Here is a 16205-nt window from a genome sequence, read left to right on the forward strand (position 1 = left end):
AAAACTTCAAATATACGACAATTATGACTATTTATGATAAAATTTAATGTCATAATTCAAGTTTCAATCATAACCAATAATTCGAGGGAGCTGGCTCCAAGAAAACGTGCTATTTTCGATGGTTTCCATCCGATGGCCACCTAATTTAATGTCATAATCCAAGTTTCAATCATAACCATTGCATTGTGAAAATTTTGTTTGTTTAAAAATATATTATAAAAGTTGTTATTCTTTCATCACAAAATCTTGAAAATTAAAATTTAATTAATGTAGAAACTAGAATTATAGGAAAAGCGAAAAGTAAAATGGTCAAATGATAAGAAAAGAAGGAAAATATTGAATAAGAAGCCAATTACAAATTCACAATGGCTATGTACCATAAGTCCATAATGGTAAAATAGAAATATAGGGAAGTGAAATTAAAAGAAAAAGGGGTTGAAATTAAAAAAAACTAACAGATCGAAAATAAAAACAAACCAAATTTTGAAATATTAAAATATATTGAAAGAGAATTGGGGAGAAAAAATAGAAAAGCGTGCACAACAACTACAAACATAGGGAAGTATTGTATGAAAGACTTAGGGTAAGGGGGCCTTGGATTGGGAGCCTTAGATTAAGGGGTAATAAAAGTCAACCCAAGTAAAATTAAACATAGGAGAGGGAGAGCTGGTGGTTATTTGATTGTAAGAAAATTTATATAGTGATGGTGTGGTCTATGTGAAGAAAAGGAACTAAAACCCTCATTTTGGGATATAAGGTTACACCAGGGGGAGGGTGAGATCCACCCCTCTCTTTTCCTTATGTCACTACAACCTAAATTTATTCATAAACGCCTTGCCTCCCTACAATAATACCTCTAATCAATTATAACTTACCTAGTTTGACTTTTATTACCCCTTTAATTTATTACCCACATTTTAAACGCTTAAAACAAATGTAAAAGAAAAGGGGAAGAAATAAAAAGGCTAAGATGAATGTAAAAGAAAAGGGAAAGAAATTGAAAAGCTAAAATCTATAACATTTAAAAAGAAAATTCATGGTTTGAGTGAAAAGGGTAGTTCTACAGTAACATCTTTTCACTTAATTCCATTTGTGTCCTTTTTTTATTATTATTATTATTATTTTTTCCCTATAACATTCTAAAAATAAAATTCATGGTAGTATATATGGAAGTATTTTCTATTGATTTGTAGATAAGTATTACTCCCTCCGTTTGTAAATACTTGCCCCATTTCTCCATGTGCGGAGTTTTATGAGAAATTGAAGAAAGTTATAAAATATGGAGGTTGTGAAGTGAGCAATGCCCAGTTAATATTGCATATTAACGAAATATGTTAATATAGTGGCAATATTGCAATTTTGAGAGGTTGTTGCTATTATTTTATTGCTAATTTATTTTGCTGATGAGTTGGCTGATAACTTCACGTTATCAACAAAAGTTAACGATTCTTTTTAATTCTTTGATCTACCTATTATTCCGTATTCACAGACTCAATTGAACCCCATTGTAGAAACACCATCTTCTTCCTCTCACACCCCCACAATCTTCTTCGTCGCGTTCTGCTCACACCCCACCATCTCTTTCATCATCGTTCATCGTTTCGGCGACTTCGCCGCCGTATTAAGCGAAAAACCCTAACAAACATGGAGAAGGAAAGGGTATGGTTAACCCCAAATGGTAGGATTTGTCTTACTCCTCCACTGAACATGTTTGTGAGCATCGAATTCCATTGAAACTGGACGACGAAGTACGATGAAGAACACACTGTCATTGTACTATTACAACCCCTATTTAAACGCCGGCATTTTGGAAGTTAACATTCCTCTCACATGTTTACAATTTTACCCTTACTAAAAAGGTGGAAATTACCGATGCGCCCTCATATAAACGAGACTGGTTAATATGTCATATTAACCAGACTTTTCTCGTAGTGAGACAGGTGAAAGAATAAAAAAAATTGTAAAAAGTAAAAGTAGTGGGGAGAATTAGAGGAGAGAGAATATGAAATTAATAAAATATGATTTATGTTGGGTCCACTAGGTAAGAGAAATGAATTAAATATTATAAAAGTAATCCAAATAAGGAAATGGAGCAAGTATTTAAAAACGGCCGAAAAAAGAAAAGTGGAGCAAGTATTTAAAAACGGAGAGAGTACTTTCTTTGTTCTTTTTCATTTAACATGGTACATTTATTACGTTTGTCAACACAATACATAAATTTAATCACCTACTTCCTCAGTTTTTTTTAATAGCTGCAACACTTCTCTTTTTACGCTTATCGATGCAAGTTTTCAATCGTTAATATCTTTAATTCTTGACATGTAAAAATTATACATTTGATATTAAAATTGTTTAAGTCGAGACGAATCCAACAAGATCCCACATGACTATATTTTTATTTAAGTATAAACCGTCAAAGTGAAATACATAAATAGTTTAAAAATCAAACTATTGCAACTATTAAAAACAAAACAGAGGAAGTATATTATAAATTTGTAATAAGTAAATATCATAAAATAATTAATATTATGATAGAAAAGAAAAGAAAAGGGGAAGAAATAGAAAAGCTTAAAAAGGTAAATGCTGAACATGGGAATAATTAATATGTACTTGGACAGGGCCGTCTTAAGTATTTCAGGACCCCGTACGTATGTTATTTATAAATGTAGACCTCAAAAACTAAAAATACTAATATATTTACAGTATTTTCCGATGACGTATAATTTATTATTATCCTTAGAATAGCACAAAAGTTGGCCAATTGACCATATTGGTAAATAAAAAAGACCCCTAACGACAATTTGGTAATTAAAAAAAAAAAAAACTTACTCCGACGACAATTTGGTAAAAAAAAAAACTAACCATATGCGACAATTTGGGAAAAATAATAAACTCCGGCGACATTTAGACCAAAAACTCTATTTGTTTTCGACAAACTCTTTAAAAATCCTAATTTGATTTGTTTTTGTGTTTTTAAATTTATTTTTCCCTTTTAAAATTATAAATTAATATGTCATCTCCTTTTTATTTTTCTAAATTACAATACCAAATTTATTTCCAACCCCTTTTTAAAAACATTTCGTTAACAAAGGGTATGAAAATTAAGTGAAAATTGATACTTAATGTTATGAAATATTGTATGGATATCCATTATCCTCCTTTATCATTTCGTAATGTTCTAGAACTAGGGTTTATTGTTATCTAAGCAAACCCTAGTTATATTGTATGTATATATATATCCCCACTCTATGGAATAAAATAGATAAATCTATTCTTTCCCTAATTTCTCCTCTTTCTCTTTAATTTTATAACACGTTATCAGCACCAAAGCTCTACCCGATTGAATTAGGTTAATCTAATCTAATAACCAGGAAATTAATCTTAGTCGATTAAGCATTAACCTTGGCCGATAAGGCGACTAATCGTTTAATTTAGATCTCAATCAAAGGTACGTATATACTTCACATTGCTTTATGTAAATAATTCTATGTACAAGCGAAGATGAATAATTTCGATTTTATTTCCATCGATTCGATAATATCACTTAAATTAACGTATACTACTTCGATTGCAATTTATTCTTTTTCCGCTTTATTTTGTTTAAGAATGATTATTTGAGTAATTTCATAATGAATGAGTGATTATCCTATTCACATGTGCACAATATTTTTTTATTTGTATAAGGAAAATTTGCGAGGAAAGTCCTTTTAAGTGGTAAACCTTGTAAGAAATGCCCTTTTATAAAAAAAGTGGCACAAAAGGTCCTTATATCATGTTTGGGTTGTGAGGAGGGTCCTTTGACCAATTTTCGGCGTTGACTTTTTTATTTTCCGGCCAAAAAAAGTCACATCTAAGTTCTCTTTTTTCTCCCTCCTCTTTTCCCTCGTTTTCCCCTTTTTTTTTCCCCTATTAAACCCTAATTTGTGAAAACAATTAACACCAAAACTTCAATTGTAATCCCGTAAATTAAAATTGAAGGCTATTCAAAGTAATTCAAGGCTAATCCTCCCCACAATGAGAGAAAATAGGAAAAAAAAGGAACTTAATAAGTCACGTGCTTTACACGTGGCTTTTTTGGCCGGAAAATAAAAAAGTCAATGCCGAAAAATGGTCAAAGGACCCTCCTCACAACCCAAACATGATATAAGGACCTTTTGTGCCACCTTTTTTTTATAAAAGGGTATTTCTCACAAGGTCGACCACTTAAAAGGACATTCCTCGCAAATTTTCCTTTGTATAATTGTATTGCATTGTATCGTATTGGTCAATATTCCTTTTTTTTTTGTTACTGTGATTTTGAATTAGTATAGAATTTTATAGCATAATCGGAAAATTCCATTAAAGCTTTTGAAATATTTGTTGATCATCAGTTGGACTTATTTATCAAAATCCTATCGGCTAATCAAGTAGGTAAATCGGTTACGTTATTTTATCGTTTTTGTTAATAAATAATAGGATCAAATTAACTATCTATGCTAATCTTTATGTTCAGTGTTATAATTTATGATACTACCTAATTATATTGTGATTAAATAATAACTTATTATTATTTTCTTTATTGGCTATGATACGATAATTTTATACAATATGGAAATCAATCCTATCCGATTAAGAGATAAGGAAAACCTATCATCATCAAGGTAAATGTTTTGTATTTACTAAAATAATTAGTATGAAATTTATCATGAAATCATCACCTTTTATGTTAAGATTGAACTATATTCTGATTTATTATACATGTACATGTTTTCCATAATGCAAAGTATATATGATATGCACCACTTGTTGAAGTTGTGGTATATAGTGTTACTGATTCTTGCTTTTATCAAAATAAATGATTAAATAGTTTGTCTAAACTTCTTATATGCATGAAGAACACAATTTGGTACCTTGCATGCGCCGAAGAGGTTGCAAAATGTTAACAGCCTAACAGAGTATCCATTATTATTCTCTTTTATAGGTTCAATAATTATCTTAAAAACTTCCTCCTTATTTAAAGCATATATGCTAGTTTTCTAGTACAATAGAAATTAACTTGTATTAGTCGTGGAGTACCTAAATGTAGATATTAATTGTGTTACATATTTAACTTTAGGAGTCTAAACTATCTTAATTGAATCAAGTGATTATTGTATCATGTTAATACTGTCTTTGGTAGAATATAGTGAACCAGTCAAGTTGTGTAGCAAAGTACCAAATAGTACTATTTTATTAAAATAAAAGAAAGAGTCATAATTAGGAAGGAAATTTTTTTTATATGGTTCTGAAGCTTTTTAAATTATGAAGGGTCAAAAACTCTCCAAAATAACATGAAGATACGTATATGCCTTTAAATTACTATTAGTTTGTAAAGTATGTTGCTTAAATTATCTACCATTCCCAATACTAATGTGGTTTTATAAGCACAATGTCATAAGAGAATATACAAAAGATTTTGTGTAATATTCTATATGAAAACCAAACTCTAGGTGAGAATTGATGATTCATATATTACTTGATTTACTCACTCCCAGAAGTGAATAGGAATTTGTGGAATTAATAGGATAACAAGTATGTTTGCATTATATTTTCTTGATTATATATGAAAAATATCTATTTGAACAAGAAATAGTGATTAAGTTAAAGAAATTTAGCATGACATTATGAGTTTTGTAGTTGAAAAAAAAATGTATTCATTATGCCCATACTTGAATTTTGAGAATTTTCAATATAAAGATTCATATAATTGGGCAAGAGGAAAAAAATAATTTTGTTTTGTTTGATACATGTATTGCTAAAGAATTTATGGCTTAAAAAGACCAAGAGATATAAAGATTGTTGGACTATTTGTATACCCCATATGCAAGGATTAGCGGGAGACAGTGTTTATTCCTTTGCTTTTATGTAATCCTTGCACATGAATAATTAAATATGTTGATGGTCAGTTTGGTACATACACTAGCCTAAATATCTATGATTTATTTCTTAATAGAGGTGGCCACGTGATAATCAAATATTTAGAATGATACCATCCTGAAGATGGATATGAATAAATATCATTACTTATATACTAGCTATAAATGTATATAAACTGATGTCCTAGAAGTACAAGATCAGTTGCTATTGAAACTAGCACACCTAAAGTGTGGTAATCCAAAGGGTTACAACGATAAGAATCCTTGGAAGAGGAAATGAGCAATAATTGACAATGACAAATATGAGTAAGTGACACATTTTTTATGGATCTCCTAATGATATCATTTCTATTACATTAAAGAGGGTTATAATTATATAAAGTACTCCAAAAGAGTATAAAATGTTGTCCAACAAAAATTAGCATGTATCAAGATTACAATCAATGCTCTAGCGGAGTATGAGTATTAGTTAATTGTCTTGCCAATTGTAGAAAGAAACACATTGGTGTATTTATATCACGACCATGCATAAAGTATCTTTAATAAGGTGATCACCAGTATTATAAAACAGACCATAATTTAAATACCTACTAAAGGAAAAGTGATTATTGGATGTGATAATTAAAAATTAGGCCATCTGGGGTTTAATAAATAATTCCCGTTATGAAAACCTGAAGTTTCATTTAATATGAAAGAAATAATGTGTTGACGCTCTCTCATGTTAAATATATGAAATAAATTGAATGGCAAGACATAACATTGAGATTAAGCTATATTTAGATTGTGATTTTTAATAGTTTGTGTAAAAAGAAAAGTTCAAGAGATAATATATTGGTTTTTCTGAATAATTGGTGACCAGAAGTTCACTAGAATAATTTATGTGTTGACAAATATTAGGTGACCAGAACCTCACCACGTACAAGTTATATGTGAAAATTTTAAGTAACTAGTATTACTATCAATGTTTCCAGTGATCCCGAAGATCACCACCTAGTGAAATTACAAGAAAGTTTATATTTGTATAACAATTCTCTTGATTGGGTCTATTGTATGTCAGCACATAAGGAATAGAATAAGAAATTAACAACTGCACAATTTATTACCCCCTATTAATATTGATCTCTAGAAGAGAACAAAATTCCATTATTCTCCAGAAAAGATAGAACTTTGTTTGTTGAATATATATGATCATCCCACGAGATAAAATTTGATGCACATGAAATTATATTCTAAATTGGTGAAGAATTGCCCCAATATTTGAGATATTTTACCAACTTAGAAGGAAGAATTGAAGTAAGTTGGCAAAATTATAATACTATAAATAGTTGATCCCTCTAATGATACTTTGTAAAGTTACATGCCAACTTTTGTATCAACATATGTTGCACATCTATGATTTGATTTGTATACCGTTATGACCCATCTAAAGGAATAGAGAGATATATTTTGATTATGGTGATAATGATATTATGTGCATACATTAAGATAGATCTTGCCAATTTATTTTAAATCACTGAACCTGAAGTGTAGTTTGTATGATCGGTTCCAACAATATAAATATGCGATATACGCCAAGATAGTGCAGTTGATATTTTAAAGTATAATAATAGTATATTAATACCATAGTGTGAGAAATACCCTTAATATGTGGTATAGATATCTGAATTATTATAAAAGATGGCCTATTATGTAAGAAAAGTTATGATGGTACCAATGAGAAATGCATTCAGATATCATAGTAAAATAGCATGCGAAATATACGTTATAGGAATTTTATGATACCGGTACATAATGGAACCGATGAATAATATGCATGATAGAATGGACTAGTGAATAAGGGATCTGAAATATATGTCCATTTTATTGTCGACATAATGATCAAAAATTTATTATGGACTAGAAGTCCAATGAAATATGGATTTTTAAATCCACACTGTACAATGTCTTGCATCATTTTGAGTCTTATTTTCATGTGCATGTGTGAGTCATAAGTTAATGGATATTTATTACATATATAGGAAGTTGTTAGATGCATTACTCATTGTATATTTGTTAATATGTTATCATATTTTCTATATCTCATATTGCATGCATTAATTTCTTACAATAACTGTGGTGTATGTAAATATTCATTCAAAGTATAGTAAGATATGTTTACAACTTTGATGAAAAATTAGAAAGAGATAATATTCCAATGGGCTTATAATTGTGATGAAATTATTGATGACACCGATTTAATTGCACATTATGAATTAAGAAGAAGAACTTATATACGACCTATTGTAATATCCAGCCCTACAAAGTTTATATCTTGAATTTGCAATTATTATCAAACTCTTGAAAATCTATGTACGTGACAACATTATTAACATCTCAGCCTGAAGTTTGAGCATATGAGAGTTAATGAGATTTACTTTTTGTATTTGCAAGAGAGCTATCGTGTCAATTATGAAACGTCTAAATAATATGCGTGACAATGTTTTCTTATGGTCCAGAAGAACCATGATTAGCGTATATAATTACGTGTGTTATATTATAATTTATATGAGAAGAATTATATTAATAATATCAAGTTTTGTCATCAAATTATTACTCGTATTAATGAATGTTTGATCAAATAATAATCATCAATATTTACTATCAACGACTTCCAGAAGAAGTCATAACCGTATAAGTTTATCCTTTGAATCATTTATTAAACAGATATTTGAAATAATGATATTAGAGATAAACACATGTATGGTGAAATGAAGACACTTCACATGTTTATGTGAAGACTTGAAGATGCAATTTCAGTTTAGGAGTATCGAAGATCAACGAGTGATATTATACTACATATGAGAAGATATCTAACATATTGGATTCATTGCTGCGACACTAGAAGATCTCAAGCTATGTATTCATCAGGGGGAGAAAATACGCGTTGCACTCTTTTTCCCTTGACCATGGTTTTGTCCCACATTGAGTTTTCCTGGTAAGGTTTTTAACGAGACAGCATCTCGAGCGTATTACGAAGAATGTTGTACTCTTTTTCCTTCATTAGGTTTTTATCCCATAGGGTTTTTCCTAATAAGGATTTAACGAGGCACACTCTTCGATAATGGACATCCAAGGGGGAGTGTTATGAAATATTGTATGGATATCCATTATCCTCCTTTATCATTTCGGAATGTTCTAGAACTAGGGTTTATTGTTATATAAGCAAACCCTAGTTATATTGTATGTATATATATATCCCCACTCTATGGAATAAAATAGACTGATCTATATTCTCTCCCTAATTTCTCCTCTTTCCCTTTAATTTTATAACACTTAGCAAGTTTTTTTTTTCTTGTAATTGCTATTTCCATAAAAAAGGGCTGGTAAAAAAACAAGAAAAACGAACTAATTTAAGTATTCTCGAGTAATTTGTTGGAAAGTTTTGCATTTTTGGCATAAATCTCGACTAATATAATTTATTTACCAAATTGTCACTTAGAGTTAACTTTTTTTACTAGATTGTCGCCAGAGTTAATTTATTTACCAAATTGTCATTGATGGTCTTTTTTATTTACCAATTTGATCAATTGGCCCACAAAAGGTTATCATTGTCCAACTATAAATTATTCTTCTTGTCTTATTCACGTTATATTTACCATAATTTCCCATTACCCAAATTCAAATGATCACATTGTTTAACAAAAAAAAAATAATGCATGATCTGTGCACCTGGGTGCACCATGAGCATGGTACACCCGGTTAAATTAAAAAAAAAAGGCAGAAAAAAAATTTAGATGTTCGAAAAAAAAAATATGTAGGTTTTTGAAAAAGAATATGTTTGTGTTTAACAATGAACATGCATTGTTAAAGAACATAAAGACATTACAATAAGAAGATGATAAAAACTTTATTAAAATTTTATGAAAAATCACATATTAACGGAAAAAATCTTTACCAAACATATCATTTCCCCAAAAATAGTTCTCTCTCTTCAAAAATTTAACTTTCCATAATAATTTTAGTTCTCTTTCTAAAATATTTTCAACTAAAAAAAATTCAAGATTTAATTTTCAAATTAAATTTCACAATTCAAAATAACATAGGTTATAAGAACATTTTTTTTTTTTGAAGGGTAGGTTATAAGAACATAAGTTATAATGTAAAGACATATACTTCATACCCGAAGAATTTTGGGGTGTAAATCTCTCATTACTCATCGGGATTGGGAGGTGACCATCAATCACTGCTATAGAGAGGCTAATCGGGCTGCGGATTGGTTGGCTAATTTTGGGGTGAATGCGAATGAGAAGATTACCATGTTTAAGGCGATCTCGAAGGATCTTCGTGCTATTTTATTGGAGGACCTTGGGGGTGTGGCTTGGTCGAGAATGGTGTCGGAGACCTAGATTAATGTGTTGCTAGTCTAGTTCGTTTGTTTTTATTTCTGTTGTTTTCTTGCTGCCTTTTTGTTTCTTTTTTATTTGTTTTGTTTGTTCTCTTGGGGCTTGCCCCTCTCCTTCACAAAAAAAAAAAAAAAAAAAAAAAAAAAAACCGAAGAACACACTGACCAAACTCAAAGAACATACGATGATAATAATAATAATAAACAATGATATATGATAATAAAAAATAAAAAAAATAATTGTGCGTCACCCATTACTTCAAATAACATACGAGCCAAATTCAAACAACGTACATTATATTATTGAAACCCAAAAAACATGTTTAATCAACATATGTTAAAGAACATAAGTATAAAAGAACATATTATCAAACATATATGGGTATGTTCTTTGTCAAACATAAGTATGTTCTTTATCAAACAACCGTATGTTCTTTCTGCCTTCTTGGTGCACCGTGTACATGGTGCACCCTGATGTACTATTCTATTTTCAAAAAAAAAAAAAAAAAAAAAAAACGAATACAATGTTTATCAAACATGTCAGGTTTTTAATTATGCACTGTGTTATAAACTGGGGCCCATTATTTCGGAGGCCCTATTCCATTGCACATCTTGCACTTGCTTTTCAACGGGCCTGCACTTAGAGTAATATAACCAATTTTCTTTTTTGGAGTTGGTGGGTCAAGTGACCCACCAAGACCCACGCTGGCTCCGCTAATGCGTACATGCGCCTATACGAATCAGTCTCTGACTAGTACACGAGGAATATCCAATGGGATAGGGAGTAATTGGTACGAAGTATTAGTATATACAAATACAAAAGGTTGCTCCTTATTTCTTCTCCACCCCAAGCTTGCTCCTATTATCCTATACATACTAGGTAGTTGATCTTATTGACATCATTAATTAGTAATTACTCAGTAGTTCGTTATATTATAGATAGATGAGGAAGAACTTTCCTCTTATTCTGTATGATATATGGAGTAAATAGCTTCAATTCGTGATAAAAAAAAACTCATGCATGTATGTATGAAATGATGGTTCGTCTTATTGTACGTTTACCGTCAAAGTGGCGATAATAAAATTATTATCGTGTGAGGAAGGTGATAATGCTTTCTTGTTGAGTTTTAAGAAATTAAAAAAAGTAATAATCAAATTATTCAATTTGCTTTGCTTGAAAATATAAATACTTCGTAAATATGATATCTGAATAACTGCAGTTAAAAAAGAATTAAAAAGAGAAAAAAAAAAAAAAAAAAAAAAAAAAAAAAAAAAAAAAAACTTAACTAACTCAATAATTTTCAAAAAACTAACCTGAATTGAAATTCGTTATAAATCGAAGCCGATAAAATCAATTCGAAATTAAATCGTTTATTAGAATTAACATCCCTAAATCAGAATAATTCTTTATCCTCAATCCTTATTACACTACCTTATCCTCCTTAACCTTATTTTTCCTTACCAAGCGCCCATTATGAGATTCATCTTTAAAAAAAAAAAAAAAAAAAAAAAAAAAAAAGGCCTAAAATCATTTACTTACATGAATTTGATAGGTATTAATTGGGCCTTCTACAAGCCTGGCCCGTTTACATACTCTTATCCACAACATCATCATCATCATCTTGAAGACTTGAACAAAGGAAGAAAGAAGAGGAAGAAAATCGTTCAACACTTCGCAACTCTACTCCCACACACAAATACACACACTTGAAGAAGCTGCAAAAATGGCAACAATGGCTGCTCTTCAAAGCTCTTTTACTTCTCTTTCTCTCTCCTCCAACTCTTTCCTTGGTCAACGCCTCTTTCCTTCTCCTACCTCTCCTCAGGTTCTTCGCCTAATCTTATTTTATCTTCATATTCCTTTTTCTGGCTTCTAATTTGGATTTTTTTTACAGTGAATTTTGATTTATTTTGACTCTTGTTTGCTAATATTCAATTGGGTTTTTCTTTAATTTATCAAATTTTACATTGCTTACTGGAATTTGATTAATTTAGACTCTTGTTTGCTAATATTCAATTGGGTTTTTCTTTAATTTATCAAAGTTTACATTGTTTACTGGAATTTGGGTGCTAGGGTGATTGTGTATTGTGAATTGTAAAATTATTTTGGTACATTTTAATTTTGATTGCGGAAGTTTAACTTATTCAATTATGCAATTTGTAGATAATCATAATGCATTATTTCTTGATGAAATGTTAGCAGTTTTAATGCCTAGGTAAAATCTTCAGCCAACAAAATTCAGAATTATATGATTAATTAGACAATGAATGATGAGAAAAAGAATACATCAAGTTTGTGTTGAAATGATTTCAAACAGTTTAATGTTGATACGATTCATGTCTACCCCTACCTTACCTACCTGCAAGCCACCACAATTCAACCCTGCCAACCCCCCTAAACACCCGCCACCATTCCCAAAACCCGAACTCAACAACCCTACTAACCACCGCGAATTACTTGGAACAAATTTTCTCAGATTAAAGTGAGTTGTAGAGGGGGTGCATTACTCTCTTTTGTGTAAGGAAAAGAAAAGGCCTTGCATCCTTCTTAATATTTGATTATTAGGAAGTATGATAAAACGATCCATGGCTAATTGTTAAATGGCGGGAGAGAATGTTATCAATGCTGTAGCATTCAGTTAAAGCAAGAACTTTTTATGAAGTGTGTTTTCTTGCATTGTTCAATGTAGGCTTTTGATTGTAATTTGAAACTCTCTAATGTGAGAACATTCAAAGTCCTTTTTGCTTGGGAATTGCATATACTCTTGACTTTAGAAACTGAAGTGTTAGATGATGACTCATGAGATTTAACTGTGTGCACTTTCTCGGTAAGGGTTTTTACTCATAAGGGATTTTAAACATGACCCTTAATCACTTTATCAGCAATCTATTCATGAACTTCAGAGAATAGTTTGTCCTCTACCCCTCTTTCCATTGACGTATTTTCTATGATGTCTACATGTAGAATTCCTACTTGACAAAGTTGCTAACTAGAGAATTATAGAGAAATGTTTCTTCCTGAAAAGTTCGGTTCTTCTGCAGTATATCTGCGGAAAAAAGAGGGGAGGGGGGGTTAAGGGAGCAGGCAGCTCGGGAGATGGCCTTCTAATTATGGGTTTGCAACTTGTGTGATAAGATTAGATATTGAATGGTAAGATGGCATTTTTCTAAAAAGGTAATATTTAAAGGATTTAGTCTTGTATGTGAGCAAATTTATGTGCATCACAATTTATGAAATATACTCCTGATACACCTTCTACCTTCCAAACCTGGATATAACCTGTGTTGCTATTTTATAGATATAGCTTTTGTGCCACTTGCCATGGACAAAACATAATGTGATATGAGATTGTAATATGGATGTTTTTTTAACCATCTGGTTTTCTTACTTGCAGGTTAAAACCGAAGGTCATCCACCATGTCTTATTGTCATGAAGGTTGGTTCTTCAAACTCATGCTGTTTGTTACCTCTTTGAACTATGTCTTGCCTAGACATTATACAATCAAATTCCATGCCACTCCCTCTCTCCTCTCCCTCCCATCCTTCCCCCAGGTCCCCTAGAAGGAAGTGTGGACAAACAACACAAGAACATTTAGAAAATTGATAGGATACAACAAGAAACCAATCCTGTATAATGCCCGAGACTGACTGCAACCACAATTTCCAAATTAAAAAAAAAAATACTGTAGAATTGATGATGATATAAATGTGTATCCCTCTGGAAGTTCTCTTAGAAAGGTAAAGAGAACATAGACTATCAGATTGGTCTTCTTGTGCTTGAAGGATTTCCGAAGGGATAGAATATTAATTCCAATTTACTTGTGAACCCAAAATAAATCATTTTTCAAATATATTTTTTACAAGCATTATATAGTTCTCAGTGACAAATTTTGAACTCTGCTTTTACCTATGAAGAAAGTTCTGTTATTGGTGATGGTTCTCCTATGATCCTATCCCTTGGGCCATGGTGAATTGGTGATCCTTTTTTTTCTCTTTCTTCTCTTTTGCTTATTAAAATACTTTAATTTGTTCTTCAACCAATCCAATTGCATGGTGATATTGGGAACTTTATTTTAGGTCTTAGGATTATTGTCCAATGTCTTATTGGAGAAAGTCATGTAGACCTTATGGAGTTTTTGTCACACAAGGGAAATGTTTCTCAATGACCCTTCGTCATTTCGTCATTGTATGTTTGTCAATTTGTCAGTCTCAGATAGAAGTCAGGCACTTATCCAAGTCATTCTCCTTCCCTGTAAGGTAAAAATCATCGTTGATAATTCATTATGAGAGAGATTATTGGGTGATGTAGGACAATCGTGTCATTCGTGATCCTGAACACTAATAGATCTGCACTTGGAGATTCTAATGGCATATAGAAAATAAAACCCTGAAACATCAATCTTGCTGAGGTAATTTGGTAAAATGTATCCCATGTGGCAATTTATTACTAGTATTGTTCGGGACTATGAATGTCGTGGTGGTCCTTAACCACTCGATTATATTTTTCCAATGCGGAGACTCGAGCAAACATTACGCTATGTAGTCATTTATTTTTCCATCATGCAGCTCAAGCGCTGGGAGCGGAAAGATTGCAAACCAAACAGTCTCCCAAAACTTCATAAAATGCATGTCAAAGTTGGGGATACGGTGAAAGTGATAGCAGGAGGAGAAAAAGGCAAGATTGGAGAGATTAGTAAGCTTTATAAACACAACAGCACGGTGATCGTAAAGGATATTAATTTGAAGACAAAGCACGTGAAGAGCAAAGAAGAGGGTGAACAAGGTCAGATAATCAAGGTATGTTGATTGTTGACATCAATCACCCTTTTTTTCTCTTTTAATTACTATCATTGCTATTTCTTTGCAACTCTGATGATCAGTATCCCCTGTTCAGATGCAGAAACATGCCTGTCAAATTAGCTTATATTTTTTAAAAAAAGAGATTATAACATGATTTCTGCTTTTGCTGTGCTTGCCTGATTCTCATATGAAGACTTGAATATATTTGGTGGCTTGCTTATTGACACATTATTCTAGATATCCTCTCTTATTTGTGGCAAACTTTTATAGTTATATGCTTTTACTCTATCCCCTGAGGTTCTTTAGTAAATTTTATTATGAATTAAAAGATTAATTCAAAATTACCGCTTAAATTGAAAAACACCCCTAATTGTTGGACTACTTGCCTTTTCAGCTAAATATGTTACATGTAAATAAATGATTGTTAATCTCATCTCCAGATTGAGGGACCTATCCACAGCTCGAATGTCATGTTGTACTCAAAAGAAAGTGAAGTCGCCAGTCGGGTGGGTCATAAAATTCTTGAGGATGGAAGAAAAGTTCGGTACCTTATCAAAACAGGGGAGATAGTTGACACTCCAGAAAGGTTGAAGGAAATCCAGAAAAAGAAGGAAGCCGAAACAGCTATTGCTGCTCCTGCTTCCTAGAAAGCTCTTTTTGAGTGATCATGTCTTTTCTGTGTGATATATCCGATCTTCCTTGTTTTTAAAGCTACTGTAAGATGCTAGCTTAGCCGGAGAATAGCCATTCCACATCTTTTTGTAAACAAACTATTGGCATATTAATTGTTGTAGTTATCCAGGATATCAATCCAAGTTATATGTCATTATTTGCCCTTTTCTTCTGTCTTCCCTGTCAAAGTGGCATAGGATCTTTCTGAAGAAGTCGAAGAATAAAAACTTCAGTATCTTGACAACACGAACTTCAGAATATAGTTTAAAGGTTTAATCATATTTACATCAATTACCTCTTATAATGACATTCTATGCTGTTGCATTTCTAGAATAGACGGCTTTGAGAAGACACAGAAGGGCATACCCATAAGGCACCATGATTCTCGCCTTCACAACTGATTCATTTCTTCTCAGGTAACATGATGCCTGAAGCAGTACGATTTTCTTACAATGTG

At 31.4% G+C, this 16205-nt stretch overlaps 1 protein-coding gene across 1 annotated transcript; it reads left to right on the forward strand.

Annotated features, from left to right (window-relative positions):
- The first annotated feature begins 11886 nt into the window (after positions 1-11886).
- LOC110720103 (50S ribosomal protein L24, chloroplastic-like) lies at positions 11887-15922 on the forward strand. The gene is made up of 4 exons (XM_021899103.1): positions 11887-12101; positions 13671-13712; positions 14843-15073; positions 15517-15922. Exons 1-4 carry the CDS (start codon positions 12000-12002, stop codon positions 15721-15723), a joined length of 582 nt encoding a protein of 193 aa, XP_021754795.1. The 5' UTR covers positions 11887-11999; the 3' UTR covers positions 15724-15922.
- The last annotated feature ends 283 nt before the right edge of the window (positions 15923-16205 follow it).

The sequence above is a fragment of the Chenopodium quinoa genome, unplaced genomic scaffold (genome assembly GCF_001683475.1).
Source record: "Chenopodium quinoa cultivar QQ74 unplaced genomic scaffold, ASM168347v1, whole genome shotgun sequence".
In the NCBI taxonomy this organism is placed as follows: Eukaryota; Viridiplantae; Streptophyta; class Magnoliopsida; order Caryophyllales; family Amaranthaceae; genus Chenopodium; species Chenopodium quinoa.

What these genes read in the sequence shown, in the direction of transcription:
- LOC110720103 (XM_021899103.1), top strand. Translation starts at nt 12,000, where the DNA reads ATGGCAACAATGGCTGCTCTTCAAAGCTCTTTTACTTCTCTTTCTCTC. An exon ending in CTTCTCCTACCTCTCCTCAG is followed by an intron (nt 12,102 to 13,670) that starts GTTCTTCGCCTA and finishes TCTTACTTGCAG; the next exon opens with GTTAAAACCGAAGGTCATCC. An exon ending in CATGTCTTATTGTCATGAAG is followed by an intron (nt 13,713 to 14,842) that starts GTTGGTTCTTCA and finishes TCCATCATGCAG; the next exon opens with CTCAAGCGCTGGGAGCGGAA.